The sequence below is a fragment of the Camelus ferus genome, chromosome 20 (genome assembly GCF_009834535.1).
Source record: "Camelus ferus isolate YT-003-E chromosome 20, BCGSAC_Cfer_1.0, whole genome shotgun sequence".
NCBI lineage: Eukaryota > Metazoa > Chordata > Mammalia > Artiodactyla > Camelidae > Camelus > Camelus ferus.
In genome coordinates, this window is record NC_045715.1 from 36146307 (window position 1) to 36158601 (window position 12295).

At 45.1% G+C, this 12295-nt stretch overlaps 1 protein-coding gene across 2 annotated transcripts in view; it reads left to right on the forward strand.

Annotated features, from left to right (window-relative positions):
- Positions 1-7207, forward strand: part of LRRC1 (leucine rich repeat containing 1) — a 91086-nt gene extending 83879 nt beyond the window's left edge. For both annotated transcript variants that reach the window (XM_032463306.1, XM_032463307.1), the window contains exons 12-14: positions 2790-2962; positions 3779-3915; positions 5711-7207. In XM_032463306.1, coding sequence (XP_032319197.1) covers positions 2790-2962; positions 3779-3915; positions 5711-5869 — 469 coding nt within the window. In that variant the 3' untranslated portion in view covers positions 5870-7207. The remainder of the gene's footprint in view (positions 1-2789; positions 2963-3778; positions 3916-5710) is intronic.
- Positions 7208-12295: the final 5088 nt, after the last annotated feature.

Below are 12295 nucleotides of genomic sequence, written 5' to 3' on the forward strand. Positions count from 1 at the left end.
AGGCCAGGTGGGTCACAGATAGAACTGGAAACTAGAGGGTCATGGTTTGCTTGCTCATTTGCTTTAGTCTTTGTACTGTTGATGTCAGTAGTAACCACAGGCTTTTTATTTCTGGAGGGAATGTGGTTCCAAATGGAACACAGAGATGTCTTCAGTTGGGGCTGTGGCTTCTTGGGTTGACTCTGTAGAACACAGAAGGTACCAGGGTAAAACCAAAAATGTATTATTAACTTGCTGGAAGGCAAGAATGTGTATGTGTGTGTGTGTGTGTATATATGTTTTAAATTTTATTTTGTAATCTGTTTGCTGGCTTATGTCTGGGATGGTTCACCCCAGAGGAACAGAGGAGTGCTGTGTCTGTGTCTTTTCTCCCCAGGCCACAGTGAGTCAGCGGGAGGGCCGGCCCAGCCCGCAGAGTCTCTGTTTGCACACTGTTTCCCTCTTGGACACCACAGGGAACACCTCTGTCCACAAGGCACTGGTGAACGAGCTCGTGTGTGGTGTGTGCTTGGTCAGTAACAGCCGTACCCAGGCTGGACACCAGCGCTTGGCAGGAAAACCAGTGTTGGAGACAGCGCGTCAGGCTTACACGGCTTGGTTGAATGTGATTTTAAGATGTGTCACTGTGGAGTCTAGTAATTTATTTCAGCTTTTACTGTGTGATGTGTCGTTCACTAGAAGCTGTTATTATTGATGCTCGGTTTAGCCTTTTAGTGATACCTTTGCTTTGGTGTTTAGGTGGGAAGCCGGTTGAATAGTCTGAGGAGTGTGACGACGATGTGTTAGTATCCGTGTGTCGTGCCAGCTTTCAGACCCTGATTTATCTTTCCTTCATGTTCCCGGGGGTAGATGTGCTGACAACAGATTTCCTGCCCCAGACTTTGAAACTTAAAACATTCTGGAGGATTGTTAGCTTACCTCCCTTAAAAAAACAAAACCAAACAAAAAACAGGAACAAACTTTCTAAAGAAATTGCCCTTTTGTTCAGTAAAATGATAAAAGGGTTTGATGTACTTTACGCGTCCACCACGTATTAGTATGTTCTTAAAAAAAAAATCTCTGTCACAGCCTCGGGCAGATACTTGCCTTGTGTCTTTAACTTCCTTGCCTTCGAGTATGTGTGTGACAGCCTTTGGGCAGAGGGCGAAGTGATTTGTATGAGCATTACGGACTTAGTCTTTCTGTCCCTGCAAAGAACCAGTACCTCAAGTGCGGGAGGTGGGGCTGTGAGTCACTGCTCCCTCGGCTCCCCCCCGGGCATCCTCATAGTAGAAGCAAGTCACTGCACTGGCCTGATTCTGGGATTTAAAAATACCTATTTGTCCCTCCATTTGGCTCACATTAGTGAAATACTGTAGTATTTCTAAGACGTGGAGTCTCTTCCAGGGTCCTTTAACAAGCGCAGTTCTCGTGGATACACTGACTTGAGAACCTAACTGAGGTACTGCAGTGTGTGCTCAGCATTGCACCCAGCGCCTGCGCGTGGGGTGGGTCTGCCTTTACTGGACTAAGCGTTAGGAAAAGAAAATATTTTTTCATCTCGATCATTAGCGCATTGGAGGTCTTTTGCAAAACCTATTAATTATCCTTACAAAACATTTGTTAGCGCATTTGTTGTAAATGCTCCCTACGCATTCTTTGATCATTCTGAGCTTCGTTTGTTGAAGCGGCTTCGCTGGCTTGTGCTTGCATTCCGCTTAGACTGGTTTTACAGTCTCGGAGTCTAGCTTCTCTTCATAGCTCTGTGTAGGGTTCTAGTTTATTTTTCCTTACGTCTGTCAGTTCGCAGTGGTGCATGTGTCTGAAAGGGCGGTGCGAATCTGTTGGTGAGGCGTACAGGTAGATCTCCCATGCGTGTTAACTCGTGGCGGATGTACCATATCATAGAAGAAGGAACCCGAGGAATGCACGCTGTCATATAACTTCTTATCGAATTAAGGGGCCAGAGATTTCTTTTAAGAAAGTGTGCCTCCTGTTGTCATTCACAGAATGTGATTAGTTTATTACTCTTTAACTGATGGAGTCACTTCTGAGACTGACTTAATCCTCGGAGCCATCCTTAGAGTGAAAATACTTGATCAATGAAAGCCTTAGTTTCTTTAAACCTTAAATCCCTGGTGTCTGCAGAGGTTGGGCGGTTTGCAGAGTGAATGAGTAGACCTGTATAGAAACATCGGGTTTTTACTACAGTTTCGCCCTTGGCGCTGTGAGATTTGGGGTTGGATAAGCCCTTGTTGTGAGGCCGTCTTAAGCATTCACTGTAGGATATTTAGCATCCTGCCTGGCCTCGACCCCCTCCATAGCAACAGCATCCCCTAAAATGTCTGCAGACATTGCCAGGGGTCCCCCGGGGGGCCCCCTGTTGAGATCCTCTGCTCAGAGTCATCTCTGCTTCACACTAGCCCTGCTGGTGAGGCTGTCGCCACTGACTTGGTAACAACTCTGGCTTCTGGGTCCTTCCACAATTACACTGTCTTTCCCTCCCCTACTCTTTAAATCGAAACATCCTAGTATGAGAGTAAATAGTGTGTTTTGTGATTTCCTCTTTTTTTTGCCCTGTGGCCTGGAGGTGCTAATGGGACGGTTGATGGCAGAGAAGGGAAGCCCAGTGACCGACTGAAGGATCTCTATGTGAAGTCAATCAAGTGTCTTATTGTAAACATGACGTCTTCATACATATTGAACCCAATCCCAGGAAGCTCTTTTTAATTTTTTTTTTCTGGATTTGGACAAGAATTGAGGTGATTACGAATTTTGAGATCCCGATGCCTCCTTTTGTTTTACATTAGGTTGTTGCACCTGCCTCTGTCCCTGACCACGCTGAAGCTGAAGGCTCTGTGGTTGTCGGACAACCAGTCCCAGCCCCTGCTCACGTTCCAGAAGGACATGGACCACGCCACAGGGGAGAAGATTCTCACCTGTGTCTTACTGCCTCAGCTGCCTTCCGAACCTGCTTGCCAAGGTGAGTTTAAGGACCGTGTTCACTTGGCCGCGAGGCCGGCGGCCCTCATGCCTGTCCGTAAGACCTCTCACACCTGTGTGAGGCTGCGTTTTGTCTGTCTGCCCGTAGAGCCAGCCCGGCTGTGAGGTCGTGCTGGGTCTTTTCTGGGAAGGTCTCCCTGCATCTGTGCAGAAAATGGGCTGCTCACACCTGTTACCAACGTCTGAAATTCTTTAGTGTTTTGGCTTTGACTCAGAGCGAAGGCTGAAAATACAAAATACATACTCCTAAAAGAGACTAGAGTCACTTAAAATCCAAACTGATGGTTTGGAGGGTTAGTACTGAACATCTTCAGCAAACTGGTTTTAAGCCAGGGAGCTGTTTGGAGTGATTGTGTCTGTGTTTTGTAAATCAGTGTGGTTTAAAAAAGCATTCACTTCAACGTCGCGTTACTGTCGTAAACCCTTTGCTGAGAGCTGGTTTTGATGGAGGGGCGCTAGAAGGTTCTGGGTGAACACAGCCACCTTGCCGATCCCAGTCAGAGAAGCGTTTAAGACCCCAAGGGAACAACGCGGCAGATTGTGTTACTAAGGACAGTGCTAGATCCAACACGCGTGGCCATACAGCTGTCAAGAGGGAGTTTTTGAAGCGAGTGTATAAAAAAGAACCATGAAAAAGAACTCCATCCTTACGACGTCATCCTGCAGTGAAATAGTAAACGTTGATTTAGTGGCTATTTTATGATCGCAAATAGCATTATGCATCATTGAAAAGGAAGGGCAGCCTTGCGGGTCACAGGACCCCGAGATCCCTGCTGACGTGTTCTTTGTCCGACAGAGAACCTGGCCCGTTGTGCTGCCTTGGAGAGCTTGGTGAACGACGTCTCTGATGAGGCCTGGAACGAGCGTGCGGTAAACAGAGTCAGCGCAATCCGATTCGTGGAAGATGAGAAGGATGAGGACGACAACGAAACGGTATGGAAACGGAGACTTTTGCCCCCGCGGAAGTTCACAATGTGAAAGCCTTCCGAGGTGGACGGAGAGTCACATCCGATAAAGATCACTTTTATTTTCAAATAGTCTTTTCTCTGTTTTGCCTTCAGCATTTAAGAAATTTTTTTTAGGGGGAGAGTATATAGCTCAGTGGTAAAGTGCATGCTTAGCATGCATGAGGTCCCGGGTTCAATCCCCAGTACCTCTGTTAAGATAAATAAATAAATAAACCCAATTACCTCCCCCCGTAATAAAAATTAATTAATTAATTCAAAACAAAACACAACTTAAAAGAAATTTATTTTAGAGAGAAAACTAGGTATTTCTTGATCCTGATTCACCAAATGTTTGTCGGGCAAATGGGATTTCGGTTTTTTTTTTTTTGTTTGAATAGTTTGTGGGTGCGTCTTTTTTTTTCTTTGCGATAATGTCCCCTCCTTCCCCCACTGTTTTCTTAAAATTGGTTGGGAATTTTTTCTTTTGTGTTGTCCCGGGTGAACAAAGTCTCTTCCCGCCCTCCACCCCCGGCTTACAGCTGTCCCATGTGGACTCATCCTCGTTTCATGATGTGACTTAACCCGCCTGCTGTCCTCCTGGACCTCTGTCCTCCTTCGTGTAGCCGGGGGCCTTCACCTTCATGCAGAGAGCTTGTGGCCTCAGTAGGATGACCCTACAGGTCTTCACTCAGAAATCGGGGGCAGGTGGGAAAGGACTAGTCAGCCCTCCTTTCATCTGTCCCTGACAGTGTGTCTCAGACCCCCAGCATCTCCAGGGGTCAGCGACAACTCTTGGAGCCTTCCTACAAGTTGACTTTGGCGTCTTAAAACTCCTTGCACTAATTGAGATTTTCATAAGCATAACCTAGAAGAGAGGGAGTGCTTCCAGCCCCCGAACCGAAGAGTGGATTTTTAAATTACTGCCTGGAGTCTTTGTTATCCCAGCTGTTCCACAGATGGGACTTTATCCATTTGCAGGAGTACAGTGCATGGCAGGAATCAGGCATGACAGAATGAAGTCCGCATTTGTGACCCTCTACTGCTCACCCCACAACTTAGAGCAGGGTTGTTTCACCCCTTACTCGTGGCCTCGGCAATGCCCTTCCTTTTTTTAACCTTCTGAAGCTCCTGGAGAGGCCATTTAAAAAATGTAAACACTGTTTCAGGAGTGAAAGAGCAAGTCGTGTTAAATAACATAATATTTAAAATGTTGCCCACGCCCGTTACTTCATGCCCAGCACTGCGGTCTTTTAGAAGAACTCAGACTGTCTTTGGTAGGTCACATAAATACAACACAGCAGCAAAATCAGAAAAGAAGTGCTTTCCCATTTCCCTTGTTCCTTCACCTCCCATGCCTCGTGGGTTGAAGGAAGCCAGAACCACTTCAGATAATAGTAGAACATTCCAGCGATTTTAATTTTAGAATTTTGTTTACCCCTTCATCTTTGCCCCCACAGTTCTGTCTCGCTTAAGTCTTTTCTTTCCTTCTGACCGTTCACGGAGCTTTGTTTTCATCTCAACACTCATCTCCTATTTTACAAAAGATCCTTTATTCCGAAAGTAACCCTTCCATCTGGACCAGGTAAGTTACACACACTTTGATCCTCCATCCTCGGTTAACCACTGGTGAGCCGTTGAAACGCAGGTAGCCCCCGCAAGGCCTGCCTTTCCGCCCCGCCCTGAGCCCTGAGCCCTGAGCCCCGGGGAGGTTGAGACCGCGTTGGAAGGCCAGCCCCGGGATGCCCTGAAACCCAGCCGCCCGCTCCGCTCTCTGTTTGCAGAGAACGCTTCAGAGGCGGGCCACGCCGCACCCGGGCGAGCTGAAGAACCTGAAAAAGACAGTGGAGAACTTGCGAAATGACAGGCACGCTGCTAAAGGACTGGATTCCAACAAGAACGAGGTCAACCACGCCGTGGACAGGGTGACCACGTCCGTGTAGGCGGCGCCTGCCCCGCGTGCGGCCTCCTGCGCCCTCCCCGCCGCGCTCCTTCGTCCGCCCGCACCGCGCGCACCTCCCCGCCGCGGGTCGGGGTGCTGCTCCCCCGGGAAGTGCCTTACTCCAACCCGCGCCCGTGGGCTCTCGCCTCTTTTTTTTTCCCTTAAACTTCAGTTGTTTGTAATAAGTAGAATACACTACTGAAAACATCTGACCCTTGTTTTTGTCTTATGTTGGGCTAAGGGAGAGCAGGAAGCGGGATTTCTATCCTCCTCCCTCCCATCCATCAAGTGCTGGGGCGTTGTAAACCCAAGTTCTCTTGGACCTACTGACGAGAGAGAGTTTTATGTCTGGGGGGGGGGCGGGGAATGGATACTTTTTTAAACCTTTTTTGGCAGCTCAGATGGTGTAAATTAAAAATTTTTGTATAGGTATTTCGTAACAAAAAAATTTATGTATTTCTTTTTGTTATTTTATCCGGAAAACGGTACACATTTTAGCATTTGTGCAGGAAAAAAGAATAATTAACCAAACCAATCCTGAAGTGTTTGTTTTTATCTGTACCACTCCCTTGTGCCTTACTGTATCCTGTGTTCTGTCAAACCGTTGCACACGGCAGCCTCTCTGAGCAGTGAGGTGACACTTGGAACGTGGTACGGTTAAAGCAGTGTTGGCTTTTAATCCGTGATCGACCAAGTGGATTTATTTTTAACCAAAAAGAAGAGTTACCACCAATTTATAAATTATATTGGTTGATTTTTTTAAAAAATAGATGAACCAAAGGATTTAACTGCTAGTATCTCACTTCTTAAACTCTGATTTTTCATGAATGAGTCCCTTAATGATGAATGTGGCGTCTGACTGTAATTATTCAGAAAGCGTGTGCCATTTGTAAAATAAAATAAACAGAAAAGCACAAAAAGAGAAAGCTGGCTCAGAAACGCAGTGGGTAAATAAATTATGTACTGCAAAAGAAAGTATGATTTTTTTTTAATTGAAGAAAGCTTTAAAAGTTTTATATCGCGATATAAAACCACAATAAAGCAGAATAACCTACAACCCTATTAGAAACATTGCTGTCTTTATAAGTGCAATTTAATTTGTAAATAGAGTTTGGGGTCAAAGTATAACAAAATATTGCTTCAAGTTTTAATTGTAAATCTGCTAATTTAAGGGGTCTAGAGGTATGTTTTGGTGTATTTCTGTTGATTTTTTTCTCTTTTGTGTGTGTGTATGATGTGATAAAAGAAGAATGAAAAGTGCCCACTGTGTTTAGGAAAATCACGTTGATGTCTTTTTAAAATTTTTTCCATGAAATAAAGTCACCCTGGACATTAGCAATACTGCTTTTTAAAGTGAATTATCACCTTGTACGTTCACACGATGGCAGACCACCGAGTCCTTGACCAACACGCTCCCTTTCCTCAAACATCTGAACCACCAGTCAGTTTCGCATTAACGTCCTGTGGGACTTGACTGCCCCCCTCCTCCCACACGGGGCAGAATCACCTTGCACTCTGGTTTGTGACCTTGGGTTGGGGCTGACTGGCCAATCAGACTCCTTAGAAACCTGCTTTCAACTGACGAAATACGGTACCTTCTTTTATGAACATGCGTTTACTTACTGAGTTCCCTTTGCTGTTTTGGCCATTGGTCTGTGTGTGTGTATTTCTAGGACTTTTTATTGAGTTGAGAGCACACTACGCCTTGGTGGTTTTGGCGAGTCCGTTTTCTCCCCTGGTGCCTCCTCCGTGGGCACCTACTTTCTCTTCTCCATCTCTATGTTTCCAGCATATTCTGTTTCACTGTATAAAGGTGGTGCCACCAGCTCGTGGGCTGATAGAGAAGTCGACTGGTTTGGCTTTTGTGTGTTTGTGAGAGGCCCTCTCCCCTCTGTTTCTGAGTTTTTTGGGTTTTGTTTTGCTGTTTTCAGTTTGGGGATTAGTTGATCTGCCACTTCCTCGAGCGGGAAAAGTCACTTTCCTCTTAGTCATTTATTCTGGGTGACACTACGATGCTTTTTCCGCTCAGGTTGCTGGGACAGACTTAGACTTCATGATGGAAACAGCATCAACCTATCAGACCCAACTGGAGAACTTGCTGGCCTTTTCCACGGAAAGGGAAACAAATAATTAGGCACATAGAATTGCCTAGAAAAATGTAAACACACACTGTTCTGTCTACCTCTGTTCCACCAGAGCCATGATGAACCCGAGGGAGGGCTTTATATAAAAACAAACAACCGAAAACCACTATAGAAGTTCTCTCTGTTCTTCAGGGTCAAGGTTTCTCCTTGGAGAAAACCAATTTGTTCCTCTGTCAGCCTGTAAGTCAGTGGCATCACCTCCACAAACAAAACAGAGTCTGCCAGGATCTTCAGATGCAGGAAAGGAAATGGGTACCCACAGATTAAGGAGCAGGGTTTCTTGTCGTCATAAGGAAAATTTAATGACGGGAAAGGATGCCTTTCCCTTGTGAGGCCAGTGCCAAAAGTTCCCGACTTTTTCCTAGGGAATCCTGTCCCACAGAGGTGTCAGCTCCTCCCGCCCCGTGTCTGTCCCTTCCTTTAGGGAAGGGAGGAGAACTCTGTACAGCTCAACTGTTTATCTTGGGGGAGTGATAGGTAAAAGCAGGAAAGATTAGTATGACCGGTTCACTCACTTCTTTGTAGCCCCCGTAGTCTTCGTTTTAGCAAGGAAATGACACCTAAGTGGATGAAATAGTACTGAACAATTTAGAGGGGATGAAATACTGAAGCCATTGATAATTGAACGAGGGACAGGTAAGGAAACGAGAACTGTTTGCCTGGATGCTCTGCTTTCTTCTGGAGAGTTGGGAGGAATGGTCCCAATCAACCTCATCTTTTATCTAAAAACTTTGCAGTTCGATGTCATCAAGTCAGGAAGCACAGAGGACGTGGTTCCCACCAGCCTCTCCCTATGGTCCCCCATCTCTGGTGAGATCTGCCACCCCCGCCAAGGTTTAGTGGACTGGGTGGGGGCTGGGAAAAATCCCTTCCTGCTCAGAGAGTTTCCCTGAGCAGCCAGTTCTCACCTGGTGAGGCGGCCGGCACCCCAGCCACGGGCTCGCGGGCCAAACACCGTCTGACCAGGGACGGCACCAAAGCTGCTTATTAATGGAGGGCTGGCAGCTCAATGAGAGTTGCGATCTCATTTCAGCATTTAGTGTTGACTTCACACCACTTTCCAAAGAACCAATTCAAGAAAAAAAATCCAAACTTAAATATGGATCATCAAAAACATACAGAAGTCATACGTATGATTGAAACATGCGGCTGTATGCCAGAAACTGACACAATATTGTGAACTGACTATCCTTCAATTAAAAAACGCAACACACACACAAAAGCAGAATTGTGTAGTGGCTCCCCATATCCCCATCACCCAGCACCAACAATTGGTAACATAAGATCAGCACTCAGCCATTTTAAAGGAACCAAGTTGTATTTTAAAATATATCCAGGGGGAGGGTATAGCTCAGTGGTAGGGCATGTGCTAAGCCCGCATGAGGTCCTGGGTTCAACCCCCAGTACCTCCATTAAAAAAAAAAAATCAAATAAACCTAATTACCTCCCCCCAATAAAAAATAAAATAAAATAAAATAAAATAAAATAAAATAAAATAAAATAAAATAAAATAATAATAAAATAAAATAAAATAAAATAAAATAAAATAAAATAAAATAAAGTAAAATACATCCATAAGGAGAAGACTGCACAATGAAGTAATTAGAAAACTCTGGAAAAGCAGAGAGTGAATATCCCCTTTAAGTAGCCCTTTGGAGTTGAAAATCCCAAAAGCCAGCACAGCCCAGCTGTTGGAAGCACATGGACGTAGGTGTGAACCCCAGTCCTGCCATGTGGCTTTGGGTAAGCTACTTAACCTCCCGGTCCTTCATCTCTAAAATGGGGCCGTGATATGCCTCTGACCGGCTGAGAGTGAGGATGCAGTGGGATACAGGAGACTCCCACTCTCAGGGAGTGAGTCGTTACTGTTATTAAGGGTCTTGCTGTTGCTACAGTGATGTTTTTAGCATCACTTCCTAGCCCGGAGCTAGCACTGTGTGACCTCCAGGGTCATGTTCTCCAGGAATGAGGTTCTCCAGCAGAGCAAACGTCACCTGAACACTCTCTCACCTGCGTTACTATCTAGAGACCCGTGTGGTATGTAATGGGCGAGGGAAATTTTAATTTGTTGGGTCAGCTCACTTAATCAGGTTAGCGATGGTCTCGGTCCCATCACTGGACTCACCGGCTATCCTCAAGGGGAAGCTACTTTCTACCAAGAAACCATTAATTGCCTCATTGAGAAAAAGGTCTCTGGGTTCCCACACAACGTCCCCCCTCTGCCAAGTCCTCCGTTGTCCAGGTTTTGGTCTATTGGGCTTATTTCCCGTCTTATCTCTACTTTATTTCACCTCTGATTTCCGTAACTCCCTCCTTTTCCAGCTCTCTTGCTGTGTTCTGTCTCTTCTCTCTCAAAGGGAGACCTCTGAGGCTTAGAAGGAGGGGCAGGTAGACTGAAGACCTGGATCACTGGTGGGAAAAAGCCTACTGGATCAAAGGAATGGGTGCAGCCTGAGCTGGTGAGTGTGCAGTCCACTCCCATCTCTCTGCAGGATTTTATTTTTAAAAAGCTGACAGCTGGCAGGATGGGGGACCAACCAGAAGAACCTGATCCGGTGACCTTCGTTCAGCAGGCTGTGCGAAGGGCTGGAGATGCGATTTCGTGTCTCTCAGTTTTTTTTTTTTTTTTTTTAAATTGAACTCCAGCCAGTTTACAATGTTGTGTTAATTTCTGGTGTATAGCATAGTGTTTCAGTTGTGCATATATAAATATTCTTTTTCATTATAGTTTATTACAAGATATTGAATATAATTCCCTGTGCTGTGCTGTTGTTTATCTATTTTATATACAGTAGTTAGTATCTGCAAATCCCAAACTCCTAATTTATCCCTTCCCACTCCCTTTCCCCCCTGGTAACCGTAAGTTTATTTTCTATGTCTATGAGTCTGTTTCTGTTTTGTAAGTAAGTTCATTTGTGTCTTTTTTTTTTTTTTTTTGGATTCCATATATGAGTGATATCATATGGTATTTTTCTTTCTCTTTCTGGCTTACTTCACTTAGAATGATGATCTCTAGGTCCATCCATGTTGCTGCAAATGGCATTACTTTATTATTTTTTATGGCTGAATAGTATTCCATTGTGTAAATATACCACATCTTCTTTATCCAGTCATCTGCTGATGGACATTTAGGTTGCTTCCATGTCTTGACTACTGTAAATAGTGCTGCTATGAATACTGGGGTGAATGTATCTTTTCAAATTAGAGTTCCCTCCAGATAGATGCCCAGGAATGGGATTGCTGGATCATACAGTAAGTCTATTTTTGTTTTTTTAAGGAACCTCCATACTGTTCTCTATAGTGGCTGCACTAAATTACATTCCCACCAACATTGTAGGAGGGTTCCCTTTTCTCCACACCCTCTCCAGCATTTATTGTTTGTGGACTTTTTAACAATGGCCATTCTGACCCGTGTGAGGTGATACCTCATTGTAGTTTTGATTTGCATTTCTGTGATAATTAATGACGTTGAGCATCTTTTCATGTGCTTGTTGGCCATCTGGATGTCTTCTTGGGAGAAAGCTGTCTGTAGGCCTTCTGCCCATTTTTGATCGGGTTGGCTTTTTAGCTGCTGTTGTTATTGAGTTATATGAGCTGTTTATAATATTCTGGAAAAAAAGGCCCTTGTTAGTCACATCTTTTGCAAATATTTTCTCCCAGCCTGTAGGTTGCCTTTTCATTTTGTTTATGGTTTCTTTTGCTGTGCAAAAGCTTATAAGTTTGATTAGGTCCCCCCCCCCCTTTTTTTTTTTTTTTTTTTGCTTTTATTTCTGTCACCTCGGTGGACTGCCCTAAGAGAATGTTCTTAGATTTATATCAGAGAATGCTGTGCCTGTGTCCTCTTCTGGAGGTTTATGGTTTCCTGTCTTATGTTTAAATCTTTAAGCCATTGAGGGTTTATTTTTGTGTATGATGTGAGGGAGTCTTCTAACTTTATTGCGTTACATGTGGCTGTCCAGCCTTCCTAAGGCCACTTGTCAGAGAGACCGGGACAGCAGATTTTTTGTTTGTTTGTTTTAATAGAGGTTCTGGGGGTTGAACCCAGGACTTCGTGCACGCTAAGCGCACGCTCTGCCTCTGAGCTATGCCCCTCCTGCAGACGGTGCAGTCCTAAACTGTGGGGGAGGGCCGTCACCGTGACAGGCCCAGGCTCTTGAGCTCAGGCTGGGCAAGAATCTGATTGGGTCCATCCTCCAAGGTCCTTGGGAGGCACCAGCATTTAATTTCTGAGCAGATGATGGGCTGCCTCTTAGTGAAATAGGACTTATGGTGGTTCCTGTCTA